The sequence below is a fragment of the Mastigoproctus giganteus genome, chromosome 5, assembly GCF_048544385.1.
Source record: "Mastigoproctus giganteus isolate SK-2022 chromosome 5, ASM4854438v1, whole genome shotgun sequence".
Classification (NCBI taxonomy): domain Eukaryota; kingdom Metazoa; phylum Arthropoda; class Arachnida; order Uropygi; family Thelyphonidae; genus Mastigoproctus; species Mastigoproctus giganteus.
Genome location: NC_143579.1, coordinates 229,006,182 through 229,023,434, shown reverse-complemented (window position 1 = coordinate 229,023,434; position 17,253 = coordinate 229,006,182). Strand labels below are relative to the sequence as shown.

Below are 17,253 nucleotides of genomic sequence, written 5' to 3'. Positions count from 1 at the left end.
TCTGTGGGGAGAAGTTTCAATCAAATATTGTTACAGGATAGATACATTACAAGCTTGAATCTGCAGCTGTAAAAAAAAAAAAAAAAAAAAAAACTTCCATTGAATTTAAGAAAAACCACTTTAAGCATTACTTGATTTGAAATCTTCCTTTCACTCATAGATTTACAAATACGTTATATAAAATTAACTTTCTAAAAGCAATTTAATTGCTAATTACTATCCATTAGACTTTTTTTGTAAAAAAGACACAGACTACGCTTTTACACAGAGTTTATTTTGATATAAACAATATTCTATAGTTTATGAAACTGCTTCTTAGCTCCTGCAGCCTTTGTTACTTTCGAACATTGAATCGCACAGTCTGCTCAGAGGACGGCACTCACCAACAGTGACCACATCTCCTATTGCTACATCCCTGAAATATAAACAAGTGCACATTCTATAACATATTCTGTAATATGATATAAATATTTAGCATTGAACTAACTTTAAATATGATATAATCTGCAAAACAAACTAGTGGTTTCCCCCCTCCCAAAGCCAAATTCCCAAGATCATTCTTTAATCCTAACAAATTCCAACATTCTTTATATTAATAGTTGCTTATATACATTTTTCACAACAAAACTTAGGAAATAGTCAAAGTTGTTTTATAAATATACTATAACAATCATATTCAAAACAGCACAAGTTTATTAAAAACACACCTTGGGACTACTGACCCTTCTGTCAGGAATTTTTTCTTGTATAAACAACCAACTGTTTTAGTGCACATAAATTTTTAAATTTCAAATTACAGTATTGGCTGTAAGGTGCCCCACTGGTCTTAACACATCAGAGTATGAAAAAAATTGTGGCAAGAAACCACAACTAAAATAAATATGCACAGAACAGTGAATCTGATATTTCAACATTACAGATTTTTCAAGAAAATCTTCACATATTCCTGTGACTCTAAAGGCCATAATTCAGAAAACAAAGACTGCAAGTAATAGCACCACATAAAGCCAAGGTTACAGATTGCACAGGCATGTTAAAAATAATGGCTGAAAGAGTGGAAGTATTTAGAAAGGCCAGCAGAGTTTTTCATTAAACGAATAGTTGATTGTTCTGTGGTTATTTGTATTTAACCCAGCAATGGTTGCATCTAGTCATACAGACTGCTCAGCAAAATATCTATTGTGCATTAACTGTTGCTTAAATAGTGCCTGCTCTTTCTATTTTCGATACTATACAATCTTGCCTGAGTTGTTTTAGAAACGACTTGTTACTGTTAACTCAATTTCTGTGATAAGTGACTGATAAATCGGGTCACCATGATGTTACTACTTCTGCTGTGTACAGTTTAAACTTTCAGTTCCAGTGTAATGTGAACAAAGGTTCCCTCATGGAACAGTTGCTACTACCACAACAAAAAGGCTTTTTTTTTTTTTTTTTTTTTTTTATCACAAATGGTTTCTTTTATAGTAATTATTTGAGAAAACAATTTTGGCAAATGCATAATGCTGATTTTTTGTGCACTTAATGGTTTTTAAAACTTTCAAATTGAAGCAAACATTAATGTTTTCTTTTCTCTTTCCTGCAGAATTAAGTTTTGTTTCATTAAAAAAAAAAAAAAAAGTGAATGTAACACACTTTGAATTAGTAATTAAATGCTGCTGTAATCCACTGGAAAAAAAGCCCCACACTGGTATGCAAAAAATTGACCTCTGTGCATATCTATTGGTTTTGAACCATTACAAGTGAAACATTTAAACTAGGAAATTCTAGAAAACAAAACAAAACATATATTCTAAAAAAAAATTTAATAGCATGTTGGCCCACCTTTGGCTGTAATGACTGCTTCAGTGTGCTGTGGGAGACGTTTTTTTACTAATTTCTGGTAGATACTTCATTCTTCCTTTAAAGCTAGTAAGCCCACAAAAAAAAGGGGCTATCTTGGCCTTTTCCTAATTATGCGTTTCACAATTCATCCCAAAAATGTTAACCACTTGTACACACTCGCAACCTTTTCTTTGCAACATGAAGTGCTGTTGGAAAGTGTAAGGGCAATTTTCATACAATTGCCATATGCAAATTGAATTGTCTTGAATAGAGGATAACCAACCTATGGCTCATGCACCATCAAATGGCCCACTAGGGCATTTGAATTAGGCTGTCATTAGTCTTGATCACTAGAAATATCTACCTAACAGACAAATTTTATCATTATAATAAAAATTTAATCAAATTATAAAATATTTTTCTTAAATTAAAAAAATTAAATGGACATTCTGAAGGTTAAATATAAATACAGCAGACTCTCGATTAACCGGGACACTTCAAGACTCCTCCAAATTAAAAATAAAAAAATTCAAGTAATAACTAGAATAGGTATAAACAGATATTTTGCAAAAAAAAAAAAAAAAAAAAAAACCAAATGTTTAGTTTGATTTAGTGCATCGCGTCGATTGTTGTATTCCGTTGCAGTGCAAAAGGACAAATTTTGTTTTGTTATTTATCTCAGGGATGTTTTTTCATAGTAAATTTTTGTTTGTTTGTTTAGAAATCACGAAAAATGATGGGTAAACGCAAAAGAGTTGCATTTTCAGTTAAAATGCAACAAAAACTTGAAATTATTCAAAAGTTTGAAAACGATGCATCTGTTAAATCTCCAAGGAAGTACCAAAATGGCCAAACATTAACAAGTATTGCGCGGAATTCAGATTTGTCAATAATAATATAGTAACAATATGTTTTAGTCATTCCCGAGTTAGGTAAAACTCAATGAAGTAAAAGGTCCTGGAATGTATCTCTTACATATGTCGGGGACTTTTGTATTTTGGGATTAACCGGGAAATCAATTATTCGGGATTTGTTTTTTACCATCTATCCCAGCAAATCGAGAGTCTACTGTATAAACTGGCAGCAACCACAATCAAAATGCAAGATGTTGCTGTATACTGGGTATCTGAATAAAAAAAAAAAAAAAAAAAAAAAAAACAGCTGATGATTCTCTCTCTCTCACGCACACACAAAAGAATTCAAGGACAGTGATAAAAGTAGTATCAGAATAATTTGTCATTTTTAACAATTTGAACAGGAAGATTGTTTTATTAAGCACCTTTCCACTTTGGAAAACAGAACAGCAAATTTTCCTGCAAAAATTTGATCAGAAATTTCTAACACGAACACCACACAAATGAAAGCTAACTGAGAATTTGTCTAATCAGGTAACTCTGTAATGCAGGGGATATTTCACCATATCAGTTGAAACAGATTTACAAATTTTTTTGAAATTGTTAATAAGCAAGATTTTGCCAAAAATGCTGCTCTCCTATTTGTGTGCAGATTCAGATCAACTTATATTTGTGGACAGATATTTTCAACACTGACCAAGGATTGCCATCTCTTATCTCTGTTTATCTCTGCTCAGTCCCCAGCAGCTTTCACTCTCCCTCTTACGGCAGCGAGAGGATCAGAGTGGAAGCAGAGGGTGCTAAGAATCTCTGGGTACAACCAGGCTGCCATGCACGGAAATTGAACTTGGCCTGTTATAACGTACGATCACTCATCGGCGAAGACAGGATATTAGAGCTGGAAAAGGAATTAGAAAATGTGAATTGGAATATCATCGGTTTGGCTGAAACAAGAAGAAGAAATGAATCACTTATAAGTTTATCAAGTGGAAATCTGCTGTACACCAATGGAAACAGTGAAAGGAGTGAAGGTGGAGTTGGGTTTCTGGTCCATAAAGATTTTAAAAACAACATTTTGGAATTCAAAAGTACATCACCAAGGGGTCAAGACTAATACTCAAGATTTCTAAGAGGTACAAGCTAAAGATTATAATGATTTATGCACCAACATCGAGCCATGATGATGAAGAGGTTGAAGAAATGTACACTGAAATTGAAAATCTTCTAGATGAGCAGAAAACACACTACACTATTATTATGGGGGACTTCAATGCTAAGGTTGGAAAAAGGCAAAACAGCGCAGAAAGAGGAACTATAGGAAATTTTGGAATTGGTGAAAGAAATAAAAGAGGTGAAAGACTTGTGGAATTTGCAGAATCTCAAGGAATGTCAGTAATGAACACTTTTTTCAAGAAAAGGGCGAACAGAAAGTGGACATGGAAGAGTCCAAATGGATTAACAACTAATGAAATTGACTTCATCCTCACTAACAGAAGATATATTGTGAATGATGTTACCGTCCTGAATAAGGTAAATGTTGGAAGTGATCACAGAATGGTAAGATGTACACTTGATATAGATGTAGGAAAGGAAAGGAAAAAACTGACTCGAGTAAATAATACAAAGGTCTTTGAAATAACTGAGGAGGAGAAAAAGCAGTATGTACTGGAACTTAAGAACAAGTTTGAGCTTCTGCAGACTGCTCAGGACCAAGATATCGACGAGGAATATTACAACTTTCTGAAAGTGATAAAGCCCAAGAAACCTATAGGGAAACAGAAATCCAAAGAAGAAAAAATTAGTCAAGAAACACTTGTCATGATGAACCAAAGACGACAAATGAAGAGCAAGAAAAACACTGACAGGGAGAAAATTGAGTATACTGAGTTATGCAAAGCCATTAGAAAGAGACTCAGAGAGGACATAAGAAGATTTAACACAAGAAAAGTAGAACAAGCATTAAGGGAAAACAAAGGATTTAAATCAGCAGCCATGAGCAGTAATACAGAAAGACAAATGATACTGAAACTGAAGAATAGCGATGGTGTAATTATAAACAGCAGAGAAGGCATAATTCAAATAGCAGAAGACTACTATAGGGAATTATACAAGCAGCGAGGGAATGATACCAGCAGTGGGGAAGATGGATTGCAAAGTAGCAACACATACGACATACCCGATATTCTTCCTGATGAGATAGAACATGCATTGAAGAAAATGAAGAATCGGAAAGCCCCGGGGGAAGATGAAGTTACTGTAGAGTTGTTAAAATTGGGAGGAAGAGACATAACACAAAAACTGGCAAGGCTCTTCACAAAGTGCATTAGAAAAGGTGTGATGCCTAAGCAGTGGAATAATGCAATCATAGTTTTGCTGCATAAGAAAGGAGATAAATCAGAAATTGGAAATTATAGACCAATTAGCTTGTTATCCCATATCTACAAGTTGTTCACAAGGGTCATTACTAACAGATTAGAAAGAATACTTGATGAGAATCAACCGAAAGAGCAAGCTGGCTTTAGGACAGGATTCTCAACTATGGATCACCTTCACGTAATATCACGGCTAATGGAGAAAGCAAATGAATATAAAACACCATTATGCCTGGCATTTGTGGATTATGAAAAGGCATTTGACTCCATACAGCATAAGGCAATGTTTTGGGCACTGGAAAGACAAGGCATAGATACCCTATATATTATGATTTTGAAGAAAATACATGAGTGCTACAACCTTTATTAGACTAGACAAAGACAGTAGCAAATTTAAAATCGAGAAAGGAGTTCGACAAGGAGACACAATATCTCCGAAGCTGTTTACTGCTGCCCTTGAGGAAGCTTTCAGAAGATTAGACTGGTCGCAGAAAGGAGTCAATGTGAACGGAGAGTACCTAAACCATTTACGATTTGCAGATGACATTGTGGTCATAAGCCACGATCCCAAAGAATTAGAGGAAAATCTTAATCAGTTATGCACAGTTAGTAAGGATTTTGGACTAAAGATGAATATGGCTAAAACAAAAGTAATGATGAACAAGTATGCCACGGAAAGGGAAATAATGATTGAAGGAGCAGTAATTGAAAAGGTGGAGTCATATACTTATCTGGGACAAGTTATTAGCTGTAATAATGATAAATGGCTGGAAGTCAAGAGAAGAATAAATTTTGGATGGATAGCATTCAGGAAATATAGTCACATACTAAAGAGCAATATCCCAGTTTGTCTGAAACGTAAAATAATGAACCAATGTATACTCCCCACCATGACTTATGGAAGTGAAACTTGGGCACTCACCAAAAGAATGGAAGAGAAGCTGAGAATTACACAGCGAAGAATGGAACGAATTATTTGGGAATCAGACTGTTAGATAAGAAGAGAAACACATGGATTAGGCAACAAACTCAAGTAAAGGACATTCTTATCAAAACTAAAGAACTAAAATGGTCTTGGGCAGGACACATAGCTCGAAGACATGATGACAGATGGACTAAGAAAATAACAGAATGGTACCCAAGAAGAGCTAGAAGAAAACCCGGAAGACAAAGGCGGAGATGGATAGATGAAATTCATGAGTTTTTGAGTAGTAAATGGATGGCCAGTGCTCAAAACAGAAGGAACTGGAAAGTTGCTGGAGAGGCCTTCATCCTGCAGTGGATTGAAAATGGCTGATGATGATGATGATCTCTATTTACACAAGTTGTCTGATCTGGGGGGTATACAGCAGCAGAAATTTGCTGGAATTCAAATTCATAAGTTAAAATGCTTTATTTGTCCATGAAACACCTTTTGAAAAATTACAAAAGAGCAGAAATTCAGAAAACAGTGCACAAAAAGTTAGTAGCAAACCTGTTGAACTATAGTTAATATCCCCTGCCCCACCAGAAAAACTTCTCAAACCCAAATAGTTAAATTGCTCCTAAAAATTAATTAAATATACATTAAAACAAAATTCTCTGACCTGCTTCAGAAACGCCATTGGCAATTTTCAGCATCACTATTCAGCAGACCATCGTGACTACAGAATCATCATCAGCTGCAGAGGATTTTTTCTTCTACAATGAACTTATTCAAATTCTTAAACTATTGGCATTTTTTGTATCACTATTAATTTATTAACCCAGGAGTTTGATGCTTTCCACACGTTGAACATAAAAATAAAGTGCCCAAATCCTTCGGTATTTTCCAAGGACTCCACGATGATTTGTGACAAAGAAAATTCAATTATTCTGCCTGAGAAATTTTCACCCACAAAGGTATATTTTTTTTCAAGTAAATCTAGGATACTAGCACACATTCCAGTTTGAGACACCCTGCCCTGCACGCCAGCTCCAACTTGTTGAATATCCACATTCAACACAACGCAAATCTCCAGGTAATTCAAGTGGATGGAGAAAATTTGGTTAATTTCAATTCTAAAACTCAGTCCTGTCTTATTTCTCGCAAAAAAGGCTACTGCTACTGCTTCAATACTCACCTTTGACGACAATTTCTAGACAAGATCATGCATCTCTGTTAGGGATTATCCTGCCTTATAATCTCTCTTGGCATATGCACACCATAAATATTGCTTCTCTGCATGCACAACACAAAACTGGATTTCCCTTCTCACTCCCACCATTACTTTTTCTTCTAAACAGCTATTGACTATTCAAAGAGGATAATCAATTAATGACCTATTAAAAGGTCTGTAGTTATGAACAAAAATATATTTATTCAATGATATTAACTGCATTGATCCACATTTGGCCATAATAACTGCTTCAAAGTGTCATGGAACAGTTTCTATTAATTCCTGGTAGTGGTGTTATTGTGCTCATTTCCTTTTCTATGGACTTATCCAGGCATTCTTCTAGAACGGCCCGAAGTCCACCACTCTCTTTCCATCTGGTTAACGGTCCATTCATTACCCAACTCCAAGCTCCATAGAAAAGGAATTCACAAAGGAACTGACAAAACCAATTTTTTTTGTCTTCCTCATTTATCCTTTCTGTTGTCTGGAATTCTCCTTCAAATGTATTTCTCAAATATTGAAAAATTATTTATTGTCTGAAATGTTATAATTTCACTACATTCATTGATACAGCTTAAAATAACTAGCTATAATAAATAAGAAAAATGTTATAGACAATTCAAAGACTAATTAATATAAAAAAAAATCAGATAACCATGTTAAGAGTAAGCCCTACCAAATAAACACACACACACAAAAAAATAAAAAATAAAATTATCTGCTCAAATTTCAGCACCACTAATCAGTAAACCAATGCGACAACGGAATCATTATTAACCACAGAGATTTCTATTTCTAAAAATTTATTAAAATTTAAATAAACTAGTTTAACTTTTCATCATTTAACCCAAAAGTGGTGTGCAGGTACGTTACAGGTTCTCCCTGCAAATTATGTTCCCACATTAACCATTACTCGATGATTAAAATTCAGAAATTTTTTTTACTCTCCTAAATATAGGCACACTTTACAGTCACGGGCTTAAACCCCAGCCATTCAAGGCACGTGTGCTTATGCACCTGCACACTTGACCACTATGCTACGGCGGCCTCTTTTTACTCTAACAGTTTCCGTATATAAATTGGGTACAAGAACCTGTCAAGTGCTCCACCACAGTTTTTGCATGAGAATGATATGTTACTGGACAACCATTGATGCTGTGCTTAAAGTTTCGAATTACTTGTTTTCCCTCTCCCACTAGATAAATAAATGCCTTATCTTAGTTGTTTCTGTAATAATTGTTTCCACAATAACAAATCTTCCAATCTACTTCAATCTATAAAACCTCCAAAAAATTGCAACCTGAGAAATAACTGAAGCATGACAAAATTACTTCATTGTCTTAAATACTACAATTTCAGTACATTCACTAATAAGAGTTAAAGGACAAGCTATAAACTCAATGATTAAATTAAATTAAAAAAAAGTGGTTAACTATATTAAGGGTAAAAAAAGGCAAAGATAAAGGTAAACTGCAGTCATTATCAACCCACTGCAGGATGGAAGCCTCCTCAACAATTCATGCTGAGGGAAGGAGTACTACCAAATAAACACATTAAAAAAAAAAAAAAAAAAAAAGAGAGAGAGAAGCAAACTGTTCAAACTTCAGCAAATGCTAGTGGCAGTTTCAGCACCACTATTCATCAGTAGACCGTCGTGACTACAGAATCATCATTAGCACCAGAGATTTTCTATCTATAAATTTATTAAAATTTAAATAAACTAGTTTAAATTTTCATAAATATAAAAATTAGGGCAATATTTTCATTATTTAACCTGGAACATGCACTTCTCCAATAATATGCAACATTTTCCACAAGTGTCCAACTGTACAGACTTTTGAAACCTGTTTAGCCAATGAAAAATTCTCTACTTCTACATGCCTAACACAACAACAAAAACAAACTGGGAACTCACAACCAGTACCTTTTTGCAGTGACACTGGCACTTTTGGGCTTGCATATGACAATGTCCCTGTGAAGAAGACGTTAAGTTCCAGTTCTTTCTGTCAAGTTTTCAGCAACAGACCTCTTGCTGTGCATTCAACTGCTGAAGGTGTTTTTTTTTTTTTTTCCATATTTTATTTTTAAATTGGCTTGGTGCATAGGAGTAGAACTGCCACCAAGTCTGGTCTGGCCTTACTAAGACAACAGGAATTTGCTCTATTTCTAACATGGTTTAGCATTTCTTTTGATCACAGCACTCATGCAACTGGTTTGAAACAAAAGGGCAGCTTTCTGTTTTAACTGATTTACAGAACAAAAAAACATTTGTTACTAATGTGTTGAGAAGAAAGTTACATGTGTTAACACCACTTAAACCACACGAATTGTTGCTATCAAGCGAATTTTATTGTGTAAAAGATAGTAACATCAAAGTAAGTAAACTCACACACATACCAGAACTACTTACTTCATCTTTCCTAGATCAGAAAAGACAAAGGCTGCCACTAACTGCACACAGCAGATAACAATATTAAGAGTAAGTGCCACTAAATAAACATGCACACACACAAAAAAAAATCTCTGTTCAAACTTCAGAAAATGCCAGTGGCAATTTTCAGCACCACTGCTCAGTAGACCGTCGTGACTACAGAATCATCATTGGTTCCAGAGACTTTCTATTTCTAAAAATTGATTAAAATTTTAAATTAACTAGTTTCTAAGACTATTTCACTCTTCTGTAGCACTTTTAATGCAGAACTCAGCCAATTTAAATTATATTGACATGGCATAGTGTTTCAATGTGTGAAGCCTTCACAGCTGTGCTGACTAGCAAAGTACAACTAGTAGAGCAAATATTACATTAAGTTCAAGTTCTTTCTGTGAAGTTTTCAGCAATACACCTCTTTGTTGTTCATTCATACTACTGGATGGTTCATCCCCCCCTTTTTTGTATTCCATATTTTATTTTTAAATTGGCTTGGTACATAGGAGTAGAATTGTCACCAAGTCAGAATGATAAATCTGTCAAATTTACTTTAATCTATAAAACCTCCCAAAAACGACAACATGAAAAATAGCCGAAGTATCAATGATTTTGTTGATAGTACTAAAAAAGAAAGAAGAATGACAATATTACTGAGCTGTCTGAAACACTACAATTTCAGTACATTTTAACTACACTGTGTAAGTATTTCAAATATACATGAAAAAAAAAAAAAACCTCTGTTCAAACTTCAGCAAATGCCAGTGGCAGTTTCAACACCACTATTCAGTAGACCGTCGTGACTACAGAATCATCATTAGCACCAGAGATTTTCTATTTATAAATTTATTAAAATTTAAATAAACTAGTTTATTTAAATTTTAATAAATTTATAAAACATAAATATAAAAATTAGGGCAATATTTTCATTATTTAACCCGGAACATGCACTTCTCCAATAATATGCAACATTTTCTACAAGTGTCCAACTGTACAGACTTTTGAAGACTTTAGAAACCTGTTTAGCCAATGAAAAATTCTCTGCTTCTACATGCCTAAAACAACAACAACAAAAACAAACTGGGAACTCACAACCAGTACCTTTTTGCAGGGACACTGGCACTTTTGGGCTCGCATATGCCAATGTCCCCGCGAAGAAGACGTAAGTTCCAGTTCTTTCTGTCAAGTTTTCAGCAACACACCTCTTGCTGTGCATTCAACTGCTGGAGGTGTTTTTTTTTTTTTTTTTTTGTTTCCATATTTTATTTTTAAATTGGCTTGGTGCTTAGGAGTAGAACTGCCACCAAGTCTGGTCTGGCCTTACTAAGACAACAGGAATTTGCTCTATTTCTAACATGGTTTAGCATTTCTTTTGTTCACAGCACTCATGCAACTGGTTTGAAACAAAAGGGCAGCTTTCTGTTTTAACTGATTTACAGAACAAAAAAAACACTTGTTACTAATGTGTTGAGAAGAAAGTTAAATGTGTGAACACTACTTAAACCACATGAATTGTTGCTATCAAGTGAATTTTATTGTGTAAAAGATAGTAACATTAAAGTAAGTAAACTCACACACACCAGAACTACTTACTTCATCTTTCCTACATCAGAAAAGACAAAGGCTGCCTCTAACTGCACACAGCACAAGATACTAACAAAGCAGATAACAATATTAAGAGTAAGTGCCACTAAATAAACATGCACACACACACAAAAAATCTCTGTTCAAACTTCAGAAAATGCCAGTGGCAATTTTCAGCACCACTGCTCAGTAGACCGTCGTGACTACAGAATCATCATTGGTTCCAGAGACTTTCTATTTCTAAAAATTGATTAAAATTTTAAATTAACTAGTTTCAAAGACTATTCACTCTTCTGTGGCACTTTTAATGCAAAACTCAGCCAATTTAAATTATATTAACATGGCATAGTGTTCCAATGTGTGAAACCTTCACAGCTGTGCTGACTAGCAAAGTACAACTAGTAGAGCAAATATTACATTAAATATTACAATTTCTCTTTGTTGTTATTCATTCATAGTACTGGATGGTTCACCCCCCTTTTTTGTATTCCATATTTTATTATTAAATTGGCTTGGTACACAGGAGTAGAATTGTCACCAAGTCACAATGATAAATCTGTCAAAATTACTTTAATCTATAAAATCTCCCATAAATGACAACATGAAAAATAGTTTAAGTATCAATGATTTTGTTGATAGTACTAAAAAAGAAAGAAGGACAATATTACTGAGCTGTCTAAAACACTACAATTTCAGTACATTTTAACTACACTGTGCAAGTCCTTGAAATACACACACACATACACAAAAAAAAAAAAAAAAAAAAAACTGTTCAAACTTCAGCAAATGCCAGTGGCAGTTTCAGCACCACTATTCAGTAGACCGTCGTGACTACAGAATCATCATTAGCACCAGAGATTTTCTATTTATAAATTTATTAAAATTTAAATAAACTAGTTTAAATTTTCATGAATATAAAAATTGGGGCAACATTTTCATTATTTAACCTGGAACATGCACTTTTCCAGTAATACAAAGGGCATTCAATAAATCATCTACCCACCCATGAAGGAAATGACAGAGGCAAAAATCCAGTTTTATTCTTCAATGTAACTCCCCTGAACCTAAACACACTTGTTCCATTTTGTTGGTAATGAGGAAATACCAGAAAAATAAAATTCTTTAGCCTGCCCATCAAAGAATGCAGAAACAGCAGACTTTAGAGTTCATTATCATCAGCAAAGTGATCTCCGTGTACGTTTTTCTTGAGGTGTCAAAAACAGGAAAGTCACTTGGGGCCAGATCGAGACTGTGAGGTGGATGGTTAAGTTTCGTAAAACCAGTCTCTTAAAGCAGCAGCAACAGAACCTGTGCACTAGTGCGTTGTCCTGAAGAAGCAGCACACCTCTGGAAAGTTTTCCATGCAATTTTTCCTTTACGACATCCCTTAAGTGCAGTAGGGATGCATGACTCCCCAATGACTGCTTATGTTCCAAGTATGGATTGTACAAAATTCCCTCAGCATCCCAAAAAATGGTGGCCACAATCTTACCTGAAGGTTGTATCCAAATTTTTTGGGCATGGGAGAATCCCCGTGCTTCCATTCCATTGATTCTTGGTCAGTCTCAGGATCCCTTCCATAAAGCTCTTAAATTCTCCTCACAACACCATACTCTGAATTGCTTCTGTACAGGGGTCAGAAATCTGGGGACCCACCTTGTACTGACTTTAGTAACCCAAAATGTTCATGGAAGATGGTTATAACTGTTCCCTTGGATATGACTAGAGAGATAAATTTGCTATTCAGCACATCTTGGCACTTTTCTGGAGTTGTCACTGTCACAGGGCTTCCTGGAAGCAGATCACTTTTGATGGATTCTTTACCCCACTTGAATTGTTTGACCAGAATTTCACCTGGTACCCTGAAGGTGTATTGAAGGTATATTGCCATACAAAGCCACCATCCTTTCATGAATGGCATTTGGCTCATTTCCTTCTTTGGGGAGCAACCCAATGACTGAACAATGCTTCAATTTCAGCAAATCCATAATTTGGATACAGGTGTCGTCTTTCTGTTACAGCAGCACAACCTAAAAACACAGTGGGATCAAAATTAGTATGATTCAACTTTAGTACATAAATGAGAGCTTACATATGCTCAATTTCCCCTACGTTCTATTAATATTTTAGAAATAAACAAGGCGTTACCTTTTATTCAGTCAGTAGGATTTCTTCTTTACCAAATCTCCTTATGCGAATAAATTATGAAATGATACGTTGAAACAAAATTACATAATTTAAAACTCAATGTATTCCTCACTATTGACACGTAGACAGTCCAACACACCTCAGGATCAACAGCGGTGAACCCCAACCCGAAAATATTAAAACACCCATGCAACCTCTAGTGAAGGAAGGCATTTTGTAATAAATGCGAATTTTGAATACAAATAAAATACTATTAAAATGCGATAAAAGTATGATAAAACAATGAAATTAAAAAATTCCTCACTGGAATACGAATAAAACAACAAGGGAGGAATTCTTTAATTTCATTGTTTTATCGCATTTTATTCGTATTCCAGTGAGGAATTTTTTAATTTCATTGTTTTATCATATTTTTATCTCATTTTAATAGTATTTTATTCATATTCCAAATTAGTGTTTATGAAAAAATGTCCTCCTTCACTAGAGGCTGCACGGGGGGTTTAATATTCCTGGGATTAGGCTGGGGTTCACCGCTGTGATCATGAGGTGTTGGACTGTCCGTGTGTCAATAGTGAGGAACATTAAATTATGTAATTTTGTTTCAATGTATCATTTCATAATTTATTCTCATAAGGAGATTAGGTAAAGAAGAAATCCTACTCACTGAATAAAAGGTAACTCCTTGTTTATTTCTAAAAGATTCAAGTTTAGATATGTAGGAACACGATAAATCATGAATCATTGAAATATAACTATTAGAAGTACCTCAGGTAGATTTATTGAACATCCCACGTATGCAACATTTTTCACAAGTGCTTAACGGTACAGACTCTTGAAGACTCTGTGAGAAACCTGTTTAGCCAATTAAAAATTTTCTGCTTCTACATACCAAAACAACCAACCAAAAAAAAAAAAAAAAAAAAAGAAAAACATAACCCGCAACATCCAAAGGATGGATGTTGCGGGTTATGTTTTTCAAGTGTTTTTATTCACCTCCGGAAATGAAAAAGCACAACTTATGTTCCAAGAAAATACACATCCATACACTCCAAAGAGCAAGCACAACTTAATGACTAATAAACCAGAAAAAACCGGAACTCACAACCAATACCTTTTTGCAGGGACACTGGCTTGGTACACAGGAGTAGAATTTCTGCCAAGTCTAGCCTTACAAAGACAATAGTAATTTGCTGTACTTCTAACACAGTTTAGCATTTCTCTTGTTCATAACACTCATGTAACTGTTTTGGAACAATAAGGCAGTTTTCTGTTTTAGCTGATTTATGGAACAGAAAAACTCTGTTACTAATGTGTTGAGAAGAAAGTTACATGTGTGAACACTATTTAAACCACATGAATTGTTGCCATTAAGTGATTTAATGTAATGTAATATTTTGTTCACAGCTTTATTGTGTACAAAATATCACATTACATTAAAGTAAATACACTCGAACGCACATAACAGAACTACTCACTTCATCATTCCTACATCAGGAAAGATGAAGGCTGTCACTAAACAAAAACACAGCAGAAGAGACTAAAAAACCAGATAACAATATTAAGAGCAATTGCCACAAAATAAATACACAAACACATACGGTATATATAAAAAAATCTCTGTTCAAACTTCAGAAAATGCCAGTGGCAATTTTCAGCACCACTGCTCAGTAGACCGTCGTGACTACAGAATCATCATTCGTTTCAGAGATTTTCTATTTCTAAAAATTTATTAAAATTTTAAATTAACTAGTTTCAGAGACTATTTCATACTGTTCTGTGGCACTTTTAATGCAAAAACTCAGCCAATTTAAATTATATTAACAAGGCAGTGTTTCAATGCACGAAGTTGGGAAGCCCTCCCAACTGCACTGACTGGCAAATTCCACTATGTTCTTAAGTAAAATATATTTCAAATAAATTTATCTTATTATTTTGATAGAATGGAATACAGTTACAAATGAAGGTAAAATTAGACATAGTGAAGTATTCAAGATATACATACCCAACAGCAGTCATGTTGATAAAATAGATCTTAATTCAAAATATGTATAAAAAATTTACTGAAAAATAAATGCAAAATAAGGAAAAATCTTAATCTTTCTCCTTCATACCTGAAACAAGGTGATAAATGAACAGACATGTTTTTGTGTCTCTTCTCAAATCTATTATATTTACGAACATAATGGAGATAGTCCCTTCTGATGACAATTGTACGCTGCATCTTCATCTTAATGATAACACCTCTCAAAATACGACCTCGTATGCTAACATCACCAGTGAATGGACATTTTTTGTCAATGTAGGTACCTTCAATAGCCTAGTTAAAACAAATGTAACCAAGTTAAATTCAGTTTATGAGATGAAAAAAAATATATAAAAAAATAAAAATAAATAATAAAATAAATTGTATGGCCAGTTTCAGAGAATGCCGATGGCTATTTTCAACAACTTTCCTTCAGCAGACCGTCGTGATAAGAATATTTTCATCATAAACTAATTATGCCTTTTGAAAAAAAAGTAAATATACTTTTTTTGAAGTAATACACAATTTTTAATATTTTAATTAATTTATTGAAACATAACATATTGCATGTATTCAAAAACTTGGCAAAGAAAAAAATTTATTCCCAGATGCACCACCTTGCAAAATATCCTGCTGGTGCCCATAACAACTATAGTAGTAATATATACACTGGTGTTCAAAGAAAGTGCATCACCTAGTAATTTAACATTTCTAACCCTTTTTCACAATGGTGTGTTACATTAGTGACTAGCATCATAAACAGAAATATAAACAAAAGATATTTATATTAATAATTAAGGCAAAGCTAAGTAATATTTCACATGCTCACAAAATATTCCAAAATGAGTATTTGCAACCTTTATACAACAGCTTTGGTCGTATAAAGACAATTAGGGCTGAAATGAGAAGGTCACCAGGTGCAAACTAATATTTAGTTGAAAATAAATCCCTGTTCCTGATGACAGCAGCACACCGTCGAGGCATTGACAGGATCAATTTCTGAAGATAATCAACTGATAGTTCGTGGTTCCAAACACGAATTATGGCGCCTGAAGTTCATGAAGGGTCTTTGGTTTCTTCCTGGCAACCGCAGATTCCACACGATACCAACAGTTGTCTATAGAAAACAGCCCGGATTAATGTCCGGGCTGTTTCCTGCAGCTAAGAGTTGTAATGGACTGTTCTTCCAACCATTTTTTTCACCCATAATTTCACCCACTCAGTAATGTGTTTACAAATGTAAACACATTACTGTCAAACCTCTAAAGCAGAAATGAAGCTAAAGTAACCACAGAAGTGCCTACTTACACTTTTTGCCCGATGACAAGGAGTAGAGTTGTCCTAAAAGATGCAGTTACTTGTCAGGTTGAAATGGTCTCTAATGGTTGGCAGCAATTTGCCTTCCAATATAGCCAGGTATCCACTGGCATTTATGGAATTTCACTGTAGATACCACACAGCCTGGATGGTATTCTTCACATCTATAGAATCATTTGTCTCCCTTCAGAGTCATGCAGGTTGAATTTCTTCACATCCAAGAAAATAACAGACTTCCACTGCTCGGGGGTCCATTTGACACGCTCCTTATACCAAATTAACCAGACCCATTTCATTTTTTGTGCGAGGGGCGGCTTCTTAGGATGACAGGCTACAAGTCCATTTTTGAAGAGGCATCTTCTGACTTACTGCACTTGCTACCACTCCTGTTATGTTCTTCCCATTCTCTTTTCAGCTCAGACAAAGAAGCTGTATGGTTTTTAATGCATAAGTGCTTCAAAACACGGCCCTGTTTTGGCATAGAGACTAGTTTGCATCCGGTTCCTTTATTTCCCATCAGCAGAACCAGTATTCTGGAGTTTGAAAAGAAATCTACTCACTGTCAACT

The 17,253-nt window shown here is 34.6% G+C and overlaps 1 protein-coding gene and 4 non-coding genes across 5 annotated transcripts in view; all 5 read right to left on the bottom strand.

The window, feature by feature from the left end:
• Positions 1–293: 293 nt before the first annotated feature.
• Positions 294–17,253, bottom strand: part of RpS11 (ribosomal protein S11) — a 36,825-nt gene continuing 19,865 nt past the window's right edge. The window contains 4 exon segments of the mRNA XM_090373780.1: positions 294–343; positions 346–363; positions 366–415; positions 15,457–15,662. Of these exon segments, the coding sequence (XP_090229906.1) occupies positions 294–343; positions 346–363; positions 366–415; positions 15,457–15,662 (324 nt within the window).
• On the bottom strand, positions 6,633–6,713 carry LOC150086206 (small nucleolar RNA SNORD35). Its single transcript, XR_016547012.1, has one exon. It is a non-coding gene; the product is annotated as a small nucleolar RNA SNORD35 (small nucleolar RNA).
• Positions 8,783–8,866, bottom strand: LOC150086205 (small nucleolar RNA SNORD35). The gene has a single exon (XR_016547009.1). It is a non-coding gene; the product is annotated as a small nucleolar RNA SNORD35 (small nucleolar RNA).
• On the bottom strand, positions 10,356–10,436 carry LOC150086204 (small nucleolar RNA SNORD35). The gene has a single exon (XR_016547011.1). It is a non-coding gene; the product is annotated as a small nucleolar RNA SNORD35 (small nucleolar RNA).
• LOC150086203 (small nucleolar RNA SNORD35) lies at positions 11,968–12,048 on the bottom strand. Its single transcript, XR_016547010.1, has one exon. It is a non-coding gene; the product is annotated as a small nucleolar RNA SNORD35 (small nucleolar RNA).